The sequence below is a fragment of the Chinchilla lanigera genome, unplaced genomic scaffold, assembly GCF_000276665.1.
Source record: "Chinchilla lanigera isolate Chin_1 unplaced genomic scaffold, ChiLan1.0 scaffold00029, whole genome shotgun sequence".
Classification (NCBI taxonomy): domain Eukaryota; kingdom Metazoa; phylum Chordata; class Mammalia; order Rodentia; family Chinchillidae; genus Chinchilla; species Chinchilla lanigera.
The window spans coordinates 3,222,198-3,236,031 of NW_004955430.1; the positions used below are offsets into that span (position 1 = coordinate 3,222,198).

Here is a 13,834-nt window from a genome sequence, read left to right on the forward strand (position 1 = left end):
AAAAAAAAAAAAAAAGTCTTGGGTCTATGAGCTCTTGGGGCTCTTTGCAGTCTGATGGCTGATACTAACCCAGGCACAGACAGCATCTGTCTTCTTCTGGGGCCTTTTCTGAGGCTACACTCAAATAACCTCCTTCCCCAGAGGCGTGGAGGGGTAGACGAGAACGCACATAGAGCATGACCATGGGACAGTGTCAGTTATGATTCCTTGTGGAGCTGCACTTCAAGTTTATTCCGACTTCTCTGAAAAAGATGTTTGTTGAGCATGATGGAACTCACTTCCTCCCAAGCCATTCTCCCTCCGTGGTTCTAAGAAACCTGTTAGTGCCTTTGGACACATGAACACTGGGACCCCGAGATGTAAGGTGCATAAGGCTCTCCAGGGGGCTGGGAGCTCAATTCCCTCACCACTGTGGACAGCGCAGGCTCCCCTTGGGCTCCCTGTGTTGTGTGAATGTGACACCTTCTCACCCAGCTTCATTCACCAAGCTCCAGGAGGTTCAGAATCCCGAAGTGACCTGGGCCCTTCAGAAAACAGGACTATTCATGTTCCACGTGATACCCAAGCTGCACTGTGTGAAACACAGAAATACAAGATGGCCAGGGTGTGCTTGATTCAGCGACCACTTGTAGCTGTTGGGTTCCCCTCCCAGGGACAAGACGGCTGCCTGATTTCCAGCCCTTCTTTCAGCTGGAGACTAGCTGGTTCCTGAGGCCTCTGATAAGCACTGCTTTCCAGAAGTCTCAGTAGTCTCTTCCCCACATGCTCCTTATGCAAAGATCAGATGTTTCGCAGGCAGGATCTGTAAACACGAGCGAAAATGTCATTAAGGCATAATCAAGAAGCGCTAAGCCCCATCTATTTCTTTTAGAGAGAAAAACACTTCCACTCTTACTCAGGACCTACAGACCTTAGTTTTTCACAAAATTCACAAAATGAACCCAGGTACCAGAATTCCTAAGTCTTTTTTCTTTGCTTTGCTTCCTTCCTTTCCTTCTTGTATCAGTATGCTTGCAATACATAAGAAATATATTCTTTGTGGGGAATTGGTAATGTACACACTGCCTTTTAATCTCTTTTTCTGGATTCCTAGGTCTTGAAAGATGAACAGTAGCAGGTGAGAAGCAGACTATTCTAGTGTTCTAAGACAGTGGCAACATGACACTTCAGAAAACATAAATTCACTTCAGTCTAGTATATTCATAAATTCACTTCAGTCCAGAATAATCTATCATGGAGGTAAGAAAGGAATTCTCCTGCGGACTTGGCTTTGGGTCTTTGATCCACCACGGGCTTTTTTTCTTTTTTCTTTGAACCCACTGCCTTTGCAATGAGCTACATCACCAGCCCCCTTTCCTTTCTTATTTTGCATTATGACATAGGATCTTGGTAGGTCACTAAATTGCCTGGGATTGGCTTGAACTTGTGACCCTTCCTGCCTCAGCCTCCTAACATACAGTACGAGGTGTACATTAACCACCTGCCTCCACCACTGGCTTAATATGCAATTTAATCATTCCGTCAGACAGGAAGATTGTAATTTCAAGCTCCACCTGGGCAACTTAGTGACTCAGGGATATCCTGTCTCAAAATAAAAAATAAAAAAGGGCTCATGATGGAGACCACTATGCAACCGACCTGAGCAGGACTTAAATTAACCAACTAGCTCTTTTTGTTTATTTGTAAGTCTGTCCAAGGCCTAGGCCCCTTGTCTGGAGAGGGGCAGTGGACACATAGTAAGTGAACCTCTGTGAGTCACTGATCCCTACTAAGGCCTGTAATGGTGGATAAGACAAGATCACAGCCAAGGACACCTGGATTCAACCTCAACTAGATAAAGACTGTAGCCACAAGCAGCTCACTCCTGGGTGGATTAACTTAATACCTTACTTGGAGAAGTCCGTGAGTGGTTCCACCCTTCTTGAGTACTTCCCTCCCTTCTTCTGATAACTAAATAAACACGGGCCACCCAGAGAAGGTTGTGGTTTTAGCCCTGAGAGAATCTTGAGTTCTGTGAGAGGGCTTTGATCTTCCTGGAGCCCTGAAATCATTCCATTCGCCTCTTTTTATTTAGCCTTCACTGTACACTCTTTTGGGAGACTTTGGACCTGATCAGTCTGCAGTAACTAAGGGATATTATTAACCCAAGAGGCTGGGGCTATAGCTCAGTGAGAAGGCTCTATATTCCCTGGGCTCAATCCCCAGTACTACAATAAAACAAAACAAAACAAAACAAGACCCATACACAAAAGACAACAGCAATAAAGAAACACTCTCAGTTCCAACTCCTTGCTCCCTAAAATAAGTTATGTGAAGATCAGAACAATAACACTTAAGATTGCTGAGTGTGTATGCAGTGTTGAATGTGTTTGCAGCTCTCATGATGACTGGGGTGTGTGTGGTCATAAAGTAACAGCTCCAAAGCGGAAAGGTAGAGCAAACATTTTAAGAAGTGTATTTGGAAATATACTGAAGTGTTAGCAATGACTACGAGGGTAGATGGATGATCAAATCTTTTTTTTTTTGCCCTTAAACTTTTCTCTTATTTCCACAATTATGTTTTGATTTGTTTTTTTGGTACCGGGAATCAGACTCAGGACCTTGCACTTGCCTGGCAGGCGCTTGTGCCGCTGAGCTATATCCCTGGCTCCACAATTGTGTTTTATTTTCCTTCTTACCATCCTGGACACCTGGCATACCAGGAGAGGTCAATACATGTGAACTGAGTGAATTTGGGAAATGACAGAAGATAGGTTTTGGTAGTGATTAGAACTGTACCCTCTGACCCTGGAGGAGTAAATGGGGCTCTTGAGGTGTTCACCCGTGTGAGTTACTTCACATTCAGCTGCAGAGTAAATATTAACAGGCATAGGACTCAGGCTTCAGATCTATGAATCTCTGCTATCTGTGATAGTGCCACCTGGGAATAGGCTGCGGGGAACAGTAAATTCTGTGTGTCCACTTCTCCGAGCCACAGGGTGCCTACACAGCTGGTTGAATGTTATCGGGGTGACTGAAGGTGCTGGCGGGAGAGATGAGCAGTTGACCTGGTGCACTAAGTGAAGCGGCCCCGCCCTCCTTCCCCAGCGTGGAGGGCGCTGTTCAATCCCCGAGGGCATCAGTAGAACAAAAAGGAGCAAGGCTGAATTGATTCCCGCTGACTGCTCCAGCCGGCACATCAAGCTCCAGCCTTCACAGCGGCTGGTTCTCAGGCTCTCTAACCTGGTCTATGAGGCGCAACACCCGATCTCCCGGCTCTCCAACGCCCAGACGGCACTGTGGGACTTCTCTTATCCATCCATGCATCCATCCATGCATGCATGCATCCATCCATCCATCCATCCCAGTGGAGAACCCTAACTAGGAACAGGTAGGTGGGTGAGGTTTTCTTTGCTCTCCTAAGCCCATTTTACCATTACGGAGGTCTAGAAAGGTGCAGCAACTCATTCAAAAGTTCTTTTTCTTTTGACAGGGTTCCACTGTACAGTGCAGGCCCTTGAACGTTTATGTGGCCCAGGCTGGACTTGAACTCATGGGGACCCTCCTACCTCAGCCTCCTGAGTGCTGGGATTACAGGGTGCACCACCACGCCCAGCTTAAAAGTTCCTATTTCTACAAAATAAAAACACAGTGAAAATTTAGTAGGTGCTAAAACTTGGTTTTGACATTTTATTAAAAAAATATATTTGCAAACATATAAAATTTAGGATGAAAAATGCTCATTTTAAAACATGTAATAACTTAATATTTGCAAACATACACAGATGGTATAAAAATGTTACCATACCATTAAAAATGTTAATGATGCAGTACTGCACTCATGGAACAAAAAAACCTTGCTGCCCCCCCACAGCTTCTTGCCCCACGCTGCAGGGCGCTGAGAGTCCGTACAGTGAAGTCACGGGAGCCACGCTGCCAAAGCAGTAATACAGGGTAAAAAGATCACTTAGCGCACACAGTTTAGAAACACGTTTCCTAAGGGTTCACAGAGACACAAGGAAAACACAATCTTGCATTTTTCCCACTTTGAAGTGATCGATATTGCATCGCAGCATGTTAAAGAAAGATGTCAAATCCAAATCTGAATGAAGCACTGCACGTATCTCTCCTGCTGAAATCTGCCAAAAAAACAGGCTCCTCGAGGCCCTGGCCCACTCATGGGACTGTTCGCAAGCACAGCTTTTAAAAAACTACTGCAAGTTGCTTTGCTCTACTCAGCTCTTAACATTTTAGACAGCGAAAACACAGGGCACTATTGCTTCCAGAAGGTACTCTAAACCACAGCTGCAGAAAACCAAAGGCAGGCAGGAACCGCGCTCCACAGCGCACAAGCAGCAGGACGCAGGGCGCGGCCCGGGATCCCTGCCTTCCCCCCGGTGCTGGGGGAGCCCGCTGCTGCCTGCGCCGCCTCATTCTCTCCAAGTTACAGTATGACGGCTGAGTTTGTTTTTTTAAGCGGTTAGGCACCTTCCATTTCATGTTGCATTATAAGTAATACAATGGCAGTTATGGCCTCTACTATCAAAAGGAGAAAAATTCAAACTACATTCTTTGGGGCAGGGCAGGACAGTAATAAAGCTGCGTGGTTTAAAAATATTTACCTAACAGTGGATTTGGGGGGGGGGGTTTATAATTTCTACAAGAGAATACAGGCCGGAAATAGAACAAACGCCTGGACATGCAAACTCTATCGGACACACTCTAAATGAAAACTGTGCATCCTCCTGTAGAGAAGGGCCCAGGCTGACTTGAATTCTGAACAAAAAACACCACTCTGTTCAAGGTAAGCTGTGGACATTCCACATGCAGGTAGCATGAAATGCTTTTTCTGATACAGATGGTCACTTGAAAACTTAGGATCCGAAGTCAAGCAGGTCACCTTTTACACCTCACAGATCCCAGGAGAGATGCTCAAGAAGGAGGAATAAGGCCATCTGCGAGGTACACAGATGCGTGTGGTTTTTGTGTCAATTCAGAGACATCACTCTACGACACAAAGCAGCGCCACCCACTGGTGATACTGGACACACCCCATGCTCCGGGCTCCTCCTGAGCCCACACTCGGACTGCACAGGTTAGGGGAACGGGTGCACGAAAAGATGGGCAGGGCGGTCTGAACGCAGGTCTCCTGGGGTTCTGCAAAACCTAGCACGAAGCATCTCCATCTTGGTGTCCATTTCCATTCTACTAAGTTTCCAGTAAAGACACGGAGCAATGTGAATGTGCAATCTAAGCTAGCATGAGGTTCTGGAGAGTAAGCCTGAATGAGGAATAAGGCAACTAAACTGTGACTGGCCAAGGTCATCCATCTGCAAGTGTCCAGGCTTGGCCCGGCTCTCTGGGGATTCATTCTGGCCTGAACTTCCTGGTAATCACGACCACGAACTTCTGGCTTCTGAGGCTTCAGTAAATAGTTTGAATATATAAACCTGGGAGTGAACAGGTTTACCCTTTTCAAGTCTCCATGATCTGGGCACTTAAAAATTTGCTTTCACACTAAGGAAGCCCTATCATAGATTTTCTTTTACTGTCCTTCACATTCATTCCTAGGATCAAAGGGTGAAAATTAACAGACAGATTATAGTCCCTCTTTAGGATATTCTCTCCGTACTCTCTCATATTATTAAACATACTCAAAAGCATCATTTAAATTCAAATGTCTATTATAACAAGAATCCCTTGATTCATCTGCTTACTAAAGCCCACTGAGACGACACTTGGGCACGATCAAACCTACTGGTAAATTCATATTACAAATGAGAACAGCCACACGGCTTTTTACACACCGTCTCCCGGTGTCAGCAACACTCTTTATCTTACTGTAACTTTCTCTTCCTCAGATGATGTATGAGCAATTCATTTTTGGTTGCTGAGAGTTTACACACTATCTCTGAAAACAAACTACCTCTAGTTGAGTATGAAAACTTCTAAGCTTCCCTGAATTCTACACAGCTCACACATAGCTAGGTAGAATGAGAAGACACTACACTGAGCAGAAACACTTTCTAGGAAGCATGTTTAGATCAACAGAGGCCAATCAGGTGAGCATTCTTTACGCTAAAAAACCAAGACAAAACTAAAGTAAGTACGTAATTCGCACGTAATTTCCTAAAATTTCAGCTAGAAACCCCGCCCCCCCTTACAGGTTTATGATTGAGTTACCATTAAAGCTTAAATGATTGTTCCCAAGGAACCATCACATGTGTCAGCATTACCCACAGCTAATCCTTACGCTAGCTGCTTGAGCCAAGGGGGTTTTTACCCCATCATTAAATAGTGCTCAGAAAAGTAAGCAGTGCATCTTAACTGGTTAAGTACTACAAAATGACCTATACCATAGAAAAGGAGACACTTTCATTCAAAGAATATCTTAAAATTACTATTGCTGAAATAAATCAAAATCTACATTAAAATAGTACTAAACACCATTACATGCCATAAAAGAATAAATATAAATCATGGCAGATCAATAGCAGCATAACAAAGCATCTTTACACATTTTCACACTTTGGGCTGGAAAAGTACTCACAGCCTAGGGATACACTGGTAAAGTTCTGAATCTCACACTTTCTTTTAAATGCCATATTCTACAACAAAGTAAGGGCAGTGTGAATAACAGTTCCCTTTTCTGCATAGCTTTAAAACTGTTCTCAGTACACTTGAGGAATGGAACCAGAATGGCTTTATCGGATTGGTCCACTGGTCCTTTTGTCAAAGTGTTGAAGAAAACAATTAACAAAGACTTTTAACTGTGGTTAGACAGAAAAGGAAAATCAAAGGCTGTGTTTCACACACAAATGTAACATTTCCCAAACCACTGGGAAGTCTATGAAAATTTCCGGTAGGGTTTGAGCATCCCCAGCCCCAGCCTATTTCGAATCCACGTCACCACGCTCTGAGAAGGGCGCTGTTTGAACAGTGATGCTGCACTGGCGCCTGCTGCGTGGCAGGAGCGGGGACACTTAAAATGCTGGGAGATTTCAGAATTTTAAAGGCCCAGGTGAGGGCACATATATAAAATATACTTCACTTGAACAAGTAATTCCTAATTTATCAACTTAACCACGGATGCTTTAAAACTCGAAGTTACTTTCAGAACTGATTTCTGCTCTGTTCAACACGTGACCATCGGCCTCAGGCCGACGTGTCTGGGGGGTGGGCGGGCGCGGGGACGGGTGCGGGCGAGGCTGAGCTCTGCTGCAAGGCTGGTGGCTGCTGCTCCCTAAGTTCTGGAAAATGAAAGTGAGCTGAAAACCAGACTCCCCATTTCACACACTTCCTCATCGCTGATGAAAACACCCATATAACTTAACACATGGTCTTTCTGTCGTTTCGGCAAAATAAAAGTTTGCTGGTGATGCTTCACAGTGACACCTCCATTATCACTGAGAATGTCCCTTGGAAACATTCTTAAGGACGGAGTCTCTTTCTTGTAGGCTCGATTTCAGAATTCTCACAACTCCATGTTCTGTTTAGAAAGAAGTTTCCATGATGAAGCCTGCTTGTTTTCGAGGCTGACCCTCTGCCTTCAGATTCATTCCACTCCAGTCATAGGTTGTGGTTGTCTTTGTTCTTCGTCAGAACCTGCAGGTAGACTTCATGAAGTGTGCTGAGAAAGCTGGAATCGTTCTGGAAGAGATGAGGGAGGTAAGGACATCAATGTCAGAACTTACTTCAACTTCCTTCTTTGATAACAGTTTAGGAGCAGATTATATAAATGATTGGTATAACTAATTTACTAATTACTCAATCTCATCACCCAGAGACAGTCATGACTAACACCGCGGAGTCTATTAAGCTATTACTCCACCAAGAGTATAAACTTATGAAGACAGAAACAGGACATTACTCAAAGCTAGTCTTTTGAAACTCATTTTTTTTTTTTTTTCCGGTGGATTCTGGGAATCGAACTCAGGACCTTGCGCTTGCCAGGCAGGTGCTGTGCTGCTGAGCTATATCCCCAGCCCAAAGCTAGTCTTTTGAATATGTAAGAACTGATAAAATTAGTTTTCTTTTATTGAAGAATAAAAATAGCAAGAATATACTGACACCGCACATACCTTTATTAGATGGATCAATGTATCCTGGAGCTGAGACTTGCTGAGGATGATGGACGGCTTTCTCTGATTTTCTGGTGTTCCAATGGTGAGGGGAGAAGGGGAACTTGCTTTCCTCTCAAGGTCTGTGGACCTTGGAACAGTCTGCTGGAAAACACTCGGGGACAGCAGGACTGAAGACACTGCTGTGGTTGTCGCAGTAACCAGTGGAGGGCCTGCAACCTGCGGGGGTGCGGGCAGGGTGGGCAGTGGTCATTTTATACTGTGCAGAAGCAAGCAGCTGTTCCAGAGCAGAGGACAGCTGATAGGCACTAGCAGCATGAGGGTGAAAGCACAGAGCAAACACTTCCTTCCTCTTACTTCCTATTTTCCCCTCCTTCCCTTCTTCTTTTTTCTTTCCGTAATGCCGGGGATTGAGCTCAGGGCCTTATGCCTGCTAGGCAAGTGCTTTACCATTGAGCCACACCCGCCAGCTCCCAAACACTAACTCCTTTGGGTTCAGAAAAGCATTTAGGAGGAACATATGAACATTTTAAGCTAGTCACTGTGGCACACATCTATAATCCCAGCACTTGGCGCCTAAGGCAGAAGGATCACCAGAGTTCAAGGCCAGCATGGGTTACACACCGAGTTCAAGGCCAGCCTGAACGACACAGAGACCCTATCTCAAAAACAAAACAAAATAAAACAACAAAACATTTGAACATTTTATTATATCTGACTATGAAGCCCCCATTGGCGAAAAGATGAAGAGCCCACTTACAGAAGAAGGCCCTAAGCTGGGCATGGTGGTACACACCTATAATCTTAGTGCTCGGGAGGCTAAGGCAGAACAGCCTGAGTTTGAGGCCAGCCGGAGCTACACAGTGAGTTCAAGGTCAGCCTGAACTACAAAGCGAAATCCTAACTCAAAAAAACAAAATGAAACATAGAAGGATGCCCCAGAGCAGTGATGGCAAACCTTTCAGAGCTTTCAAGGATAACAGTTTGCTGCAGCATGCGTGCCACAAGTTTGCCATCACTGCCCTAGCGTCAGCAAGGGAAGCCAAGGCCAGCCACTCAGAATGTGGTCATAAGAATTAACAGTATGGTATGCACAGCCAGAACAATCCTATGATAAAAACAAAACTTCCTTGGGGATGGAGCTGAGGAAACGACTGGACCAAAGATATGATGAAACTTTCTGTAGTGATGAAACTGTTAGCTATTTTCAGTGGCTTATCTCCTATTTTTTTTTTTTTTTTTCCTGGTACTGGGGATTGAACCGAGAACCTCTGCACTAAGCTGCACCCTCAATTCTTTTTATTTTTGGAGACAGGGTCTTGCTAAGTTGCCCAGGCTGGGCTTGAACTTGGGATCTTCCTTTCTCAGTCTCCCAGAGTTTTATGATTACAGGTGCATACTACTACACCCAGCTGGACTGCTTTACCCAGGGGCTATTATATACATGTGTTAGAATGCCTTAAAAAAAAAAAAAATCTGTATTTTACTGTACATAAATTGTAGTGAAAAGAGACATTAAAAATTCAGTTCTGGACTGTCATGTAGCTCACTGGTAGAGCAACTGCCTTGCCTGTGCAAAGGTGGCCCTAAGTTCCAGTACAGCAAAACAAAAACCAACTAGTTCTATAAAGATAACATTTCTTGAAAATACAGCTAACATCTACCTACTTCCTCCACTTAGATGTGTTTCTATGCTAATTACAGTTCGCACTCAAAATACACTTAACCAGTATTATGGATATTTTTAATAATTCTTACCTTTGATGTAATCAATAGAGGCTCCACGTTTCTTGTGCCCTCTTCTTTTTTGGGGTGCTGAGGACTGAATCAAGGACTTGACACATGCTAAGCACGTGCTCTACCTTTGAGCCACACGCATAGCCCCTCTCTTGCTCCTACATGTCACCTCCTCATCTACCAATAGCAGAGTTTGCCAGAGTTTTATGGCTACGGTTCCTGATATCTGAGCCATTCATCTTGTTTTTTGGTACAAAACCAGGCTGAGAGCTCTTTGCTAATCAGCACAGAGCAGGACAAGCCACCTGAAACTGGGCAGAAGCTGGATTTAATTTAAATTTGAGATTCAAGATGTGTGCACGCTCAAAGACAAAAAGGAGTGTGACAAGGACTGAAAATAGAATGTGGATTTCAAGGTGTGGGGGGGTGCTGGAGAGTAGGGGACAACACATGTAAACAATGAGGCCTAGTCCAGTGTGCATCACACCTGTGATCCCAGTACTTGGGAGGCTGAGGCAGGAGGATCATCTTGAGTTAGAAGCAAGCCTGGGCTACACAGTGAGTTTAAGGCTGGCCTGGACTACACAGTGAGACCTTTACTCAAAATACCAAAAAAGAAAAGGAAAGTGTGTGTATGGGGGAGAGGTCTGAAAAGATAATCATCATTACAGCAATGGGAAATGAGAAGATTGTGGCAGGATAGTGGCTGTCATATGGAACCACATAGCTCTTTGAGGGCAATGAATATTTTCTATCTAGAAACCAGGTTTGATGGGCATGTCATCGTGTAATCCTAGCACTCTGGGAGGCTGAGGCAAGATCATTAATGGGCAACTTAAGGCTGGGCAACTTAGTGGTTTAGTGAGATTCTGTCTCAAAAAATAAAAAAGGGCTAGAGATACAGGTCAGTGTGAAGGTCCTGAGTTCAGTCCCCAGTACAGCAAACACACACACACACACACACACACACACACACACACACACGGAAAAAAGAAAAACAAGAGAAACCAGGTCGATAACACTGGCAATCACCCACTCACAAATTCCAATGAAGTCCAGCGAAGGCTGACCTAGAGAAGAGATGAGGCCCACAGAGGCCACAGCAAGGAACTCTACCTGGGGGAGCAGAGTGGCCCGGTCTAGGAGGGACATCTGAGATGAGCCTGGACTTGAAAGCTCAATTTTTTTTACGAAGATGTTAACAGTTCACCTCACATCCAACAGGACTTAAAAAAAAGGGGGTTCTTACCGAGATGGCACTGGGTAACACTTTGGGCTGGGCAAATACTTCAGGATCCTGGTTTTGCTGCATAGGCTGAAATGTTTAATAAGAAAAGGCAAACAGATATAGCACATTTCAATTAAAATTTCCTGGTTTCTGGTGAAAAATCTAGGTTAGTGATAAGGAACAGTTTAGATATTAACCAATTCCTAGGCTGCTGAGTGAAAAGGCTGACAGGAACTGCTGACAGCGCAACTAATCACAAGACGCCACCGTGAGGAGCAGCCTTCCCTCCCTGAGGAGAGCGGCGTGGGCAGAGCTGCCCAGTGTCTCCAGGGAAAAAGCTGCAACCTGAGTCTCTCGTAAGAGCCAAGGACAATCCAGTCTTGCTACTGGGAACAGATGACAGACAGATCTTGGCTGTCTGATACTTTTCTTGGGGGCTGGGGAATCAAATTCAGGGCCTCATACCTGGGTTCTACTGCTGAACTACACGCCCAACTGCAGCCCTACGTCTCTTGATAAAGTTATTTAAACTGCGGGCCGGGGGTGTAGCTCAGCGGCATAGCGCCTGCCTGGCAAGCGTGAGGTCACGACTTCGATTCCCGGTACCACCAAAAAAAAAAAAAAGTTACTTAAACTTGTGGCACTAAACAGTATTCACCACAGTCCTATTCCCACATGCTCATTCTGTCTCACTCACTGGAGAGAAGGAACTTGTTATAGAGCAAAACATGAGGACCCTATAAAGCACAGGTCCTAAAATTAGCTACTGCCTCATAAATAAAAAATTATAGGTGAGTGAATGACCCCTGCCAGGAGGCATGCAAGAGCAGGTGTCACCCTAGGGGCCAAAATCTGGACAGGACTTGGGTCAGGACTGCTGGCTGTGTCTTCAGAACTCAGGCGGCGCTGGGAACATTCTAGGCACAAGCCCGTTACCTGCTGAGCAGTGTTTTCTTTTTTATACTGCAGAAAAGGCTAGAAAATGACAATGTAACGATGACACCAGGGCGCTAAGTTTTCTTTTTTCTACACAATGTCTCAGAGGAATGAAACAATCCCGTTAACTAAGAAACAGTAAGAGTCCACAGTCCTCTCCCTTCTCTCCTCCCCTCCCTCCATCCTTCCCTCTTGGGGTTGAAACCATGGTCTTCTCATTGAGCTACAGTCTCAGCCTTTTTAAATTTTTCATTTTGAGGACAGAGACTTGCTAAGCCACTATGCTACCCAAGCTGGGCTTGAATTTGTGATCCTCCTGCTTCAGCCTCCCAGAGCACCAGAATTACAGGCATACCTCACCATGGTTGCAATACATGGTAATTCTGAGGGGTTACTCTATACAGTATTAATTGGTAAAATGCTAAGACTGGGAATCATTTCTATTATCATTGGAGGGCACAAGACTAACATCCTAAAGGCAACCACTGCTTTACTTCTTCTTTTCTTTTTTTTTGAGACAGGGTCTCACACTGTAGTGCAGGCTGGCCTTGAACTTAACTTATGTTGCCCAGGCTGGCCTCAAACTCACAGTGATCCTCCTGTTTCAGCCTCCTGAGTGCTGGGATTAAAGGCATGCACCACCAAGCCTGGCTAACTACTACTGTTTTAGAGGTGCAGGTTCTATTCCCTTTCAGCTCTGTGATCTATGAGTCACTTGAACTCTTAGCTGAGTTTCTCATTTGGAAACTCCGCAGATTTATGAATTATGGTGAAAGACAAATCTCTTTTTACCTTCTTAACTACCTGACCACTTCCCTGTCCACGTTCTCCAATTTAAGCTTGAACCAGATTAAATCTGGATGCCTGCGTGCCTTTCTCCGAAGGCAGTTCTTTCTCCACAGCACATCAAAGACGTGCCAGGCCTGCGAACAAAGCTCAAACTCCTGAAAGCCCACCTGCAGTCCCACTCGTGTCCCAATACTGGCTCCCAGCTTCCTTTCCACAACACACCCATCTCACTGCAGTTTTTGTGTTTCAGTGCTGGGGTTAAACCCCAGGCCTCCTCATGGTGGACAAACGGCACCACTGAGCTTTGTGGTCAGTCCTCCTGGGATAGTTTCCTAAGTTCACCGAACGCTTTCTCATCTCAGGGCTCCGCATATGCTGTTTTGATCACGTGGCTGAGGGGCTGCTCTCAGCTGTACTCCGAGGCCATCTGAAAGCACCTCGAGGATGGGGCCTGGGTCTCACATTCCTCTACGGTTCCCAGCGAGGTCCCCACTGCCACACAGGCTTGCAGCTGCCCCTGCTCCCAAAGCCACTGTGATCCCAGCCAGGCCCAGTGACGCGGACTTGAACCTCCTGAGAACAGCTGACCCTTTCTAAGGCAGCACTGCCTGCAGAGAGGCTGCTCCACAGAGTAATGCTTTGTGCATTTCCAGGTCAAAGCAGCACACTGACAGAAAGGACTGAAAGACACCATGAGGAGTGGTGGGAGGTGGTGACTCTGTCAAATAGCAGGGCAAACGGGTTGCTTAGACAAGAAGGAGCTCTCCCAGCTACCCACCAGGATGTGGGGCCAGCCGTCTGGTGACACTGGGACAAGGCCTTGGCCATCCCTGCAACGCCTTGGCTGACTGGGGCCCCAGTCACTTAACACCTCAGCACAGTAAGCGGCCAGTAAGAGGTGAGGTGGGGGCGACACACAGGAACTGCGGGTGTGGTTTCACCCACCATGTGCCACACATAACCAAGTAAGGCACTGGTATGGGGACGAGCGGGCTCAACCTTAATGGGTAGGGCCATCTCTCACAACCTCCTGCCCCAGAAAAGCACACAGCGGGTGACCTCACCTTCCCTGACTGCATTTTTT

At 45.6% G+C, this 13,834-nt stretch overlaps 1 protein-coding gene across 2 annotated transcripts in view; it reads right to left on the reverse strand.

Annotated features, from left to right (window-relative positions):
* Positions 1-3,642: 3,642 nt before the first annotated feature.
* Positions 3,643-13,834, reverse strand: part of Dcp1a (decapping mRNA 1A) — a 58,219-nt gene continuing 48,027 nt past the window's right edge. For both annotated transcript variants that reach the window (XM_013515611.1, XM_005387374.2), the window contains 3 exons: positions 11,047-11,112; positions 8,061-8,279; positions 3,643-7,629 (listed from right to left, as the gene is read on the reverse strand). In XM_013515611.1, coding sequence (XP_013371065.1) covers positions 7,549-7,629; positions 8,061-8,279; positions 11,047-11,112 — 366 coding nt within the window. In that variant the 3' untranslated portion in view covers positions 3,643-7,548. The remainder of the gene's footprint in view (positions 7,630-8,060; positions 8,280-11,046; positions 11,113-13,834) is intronic.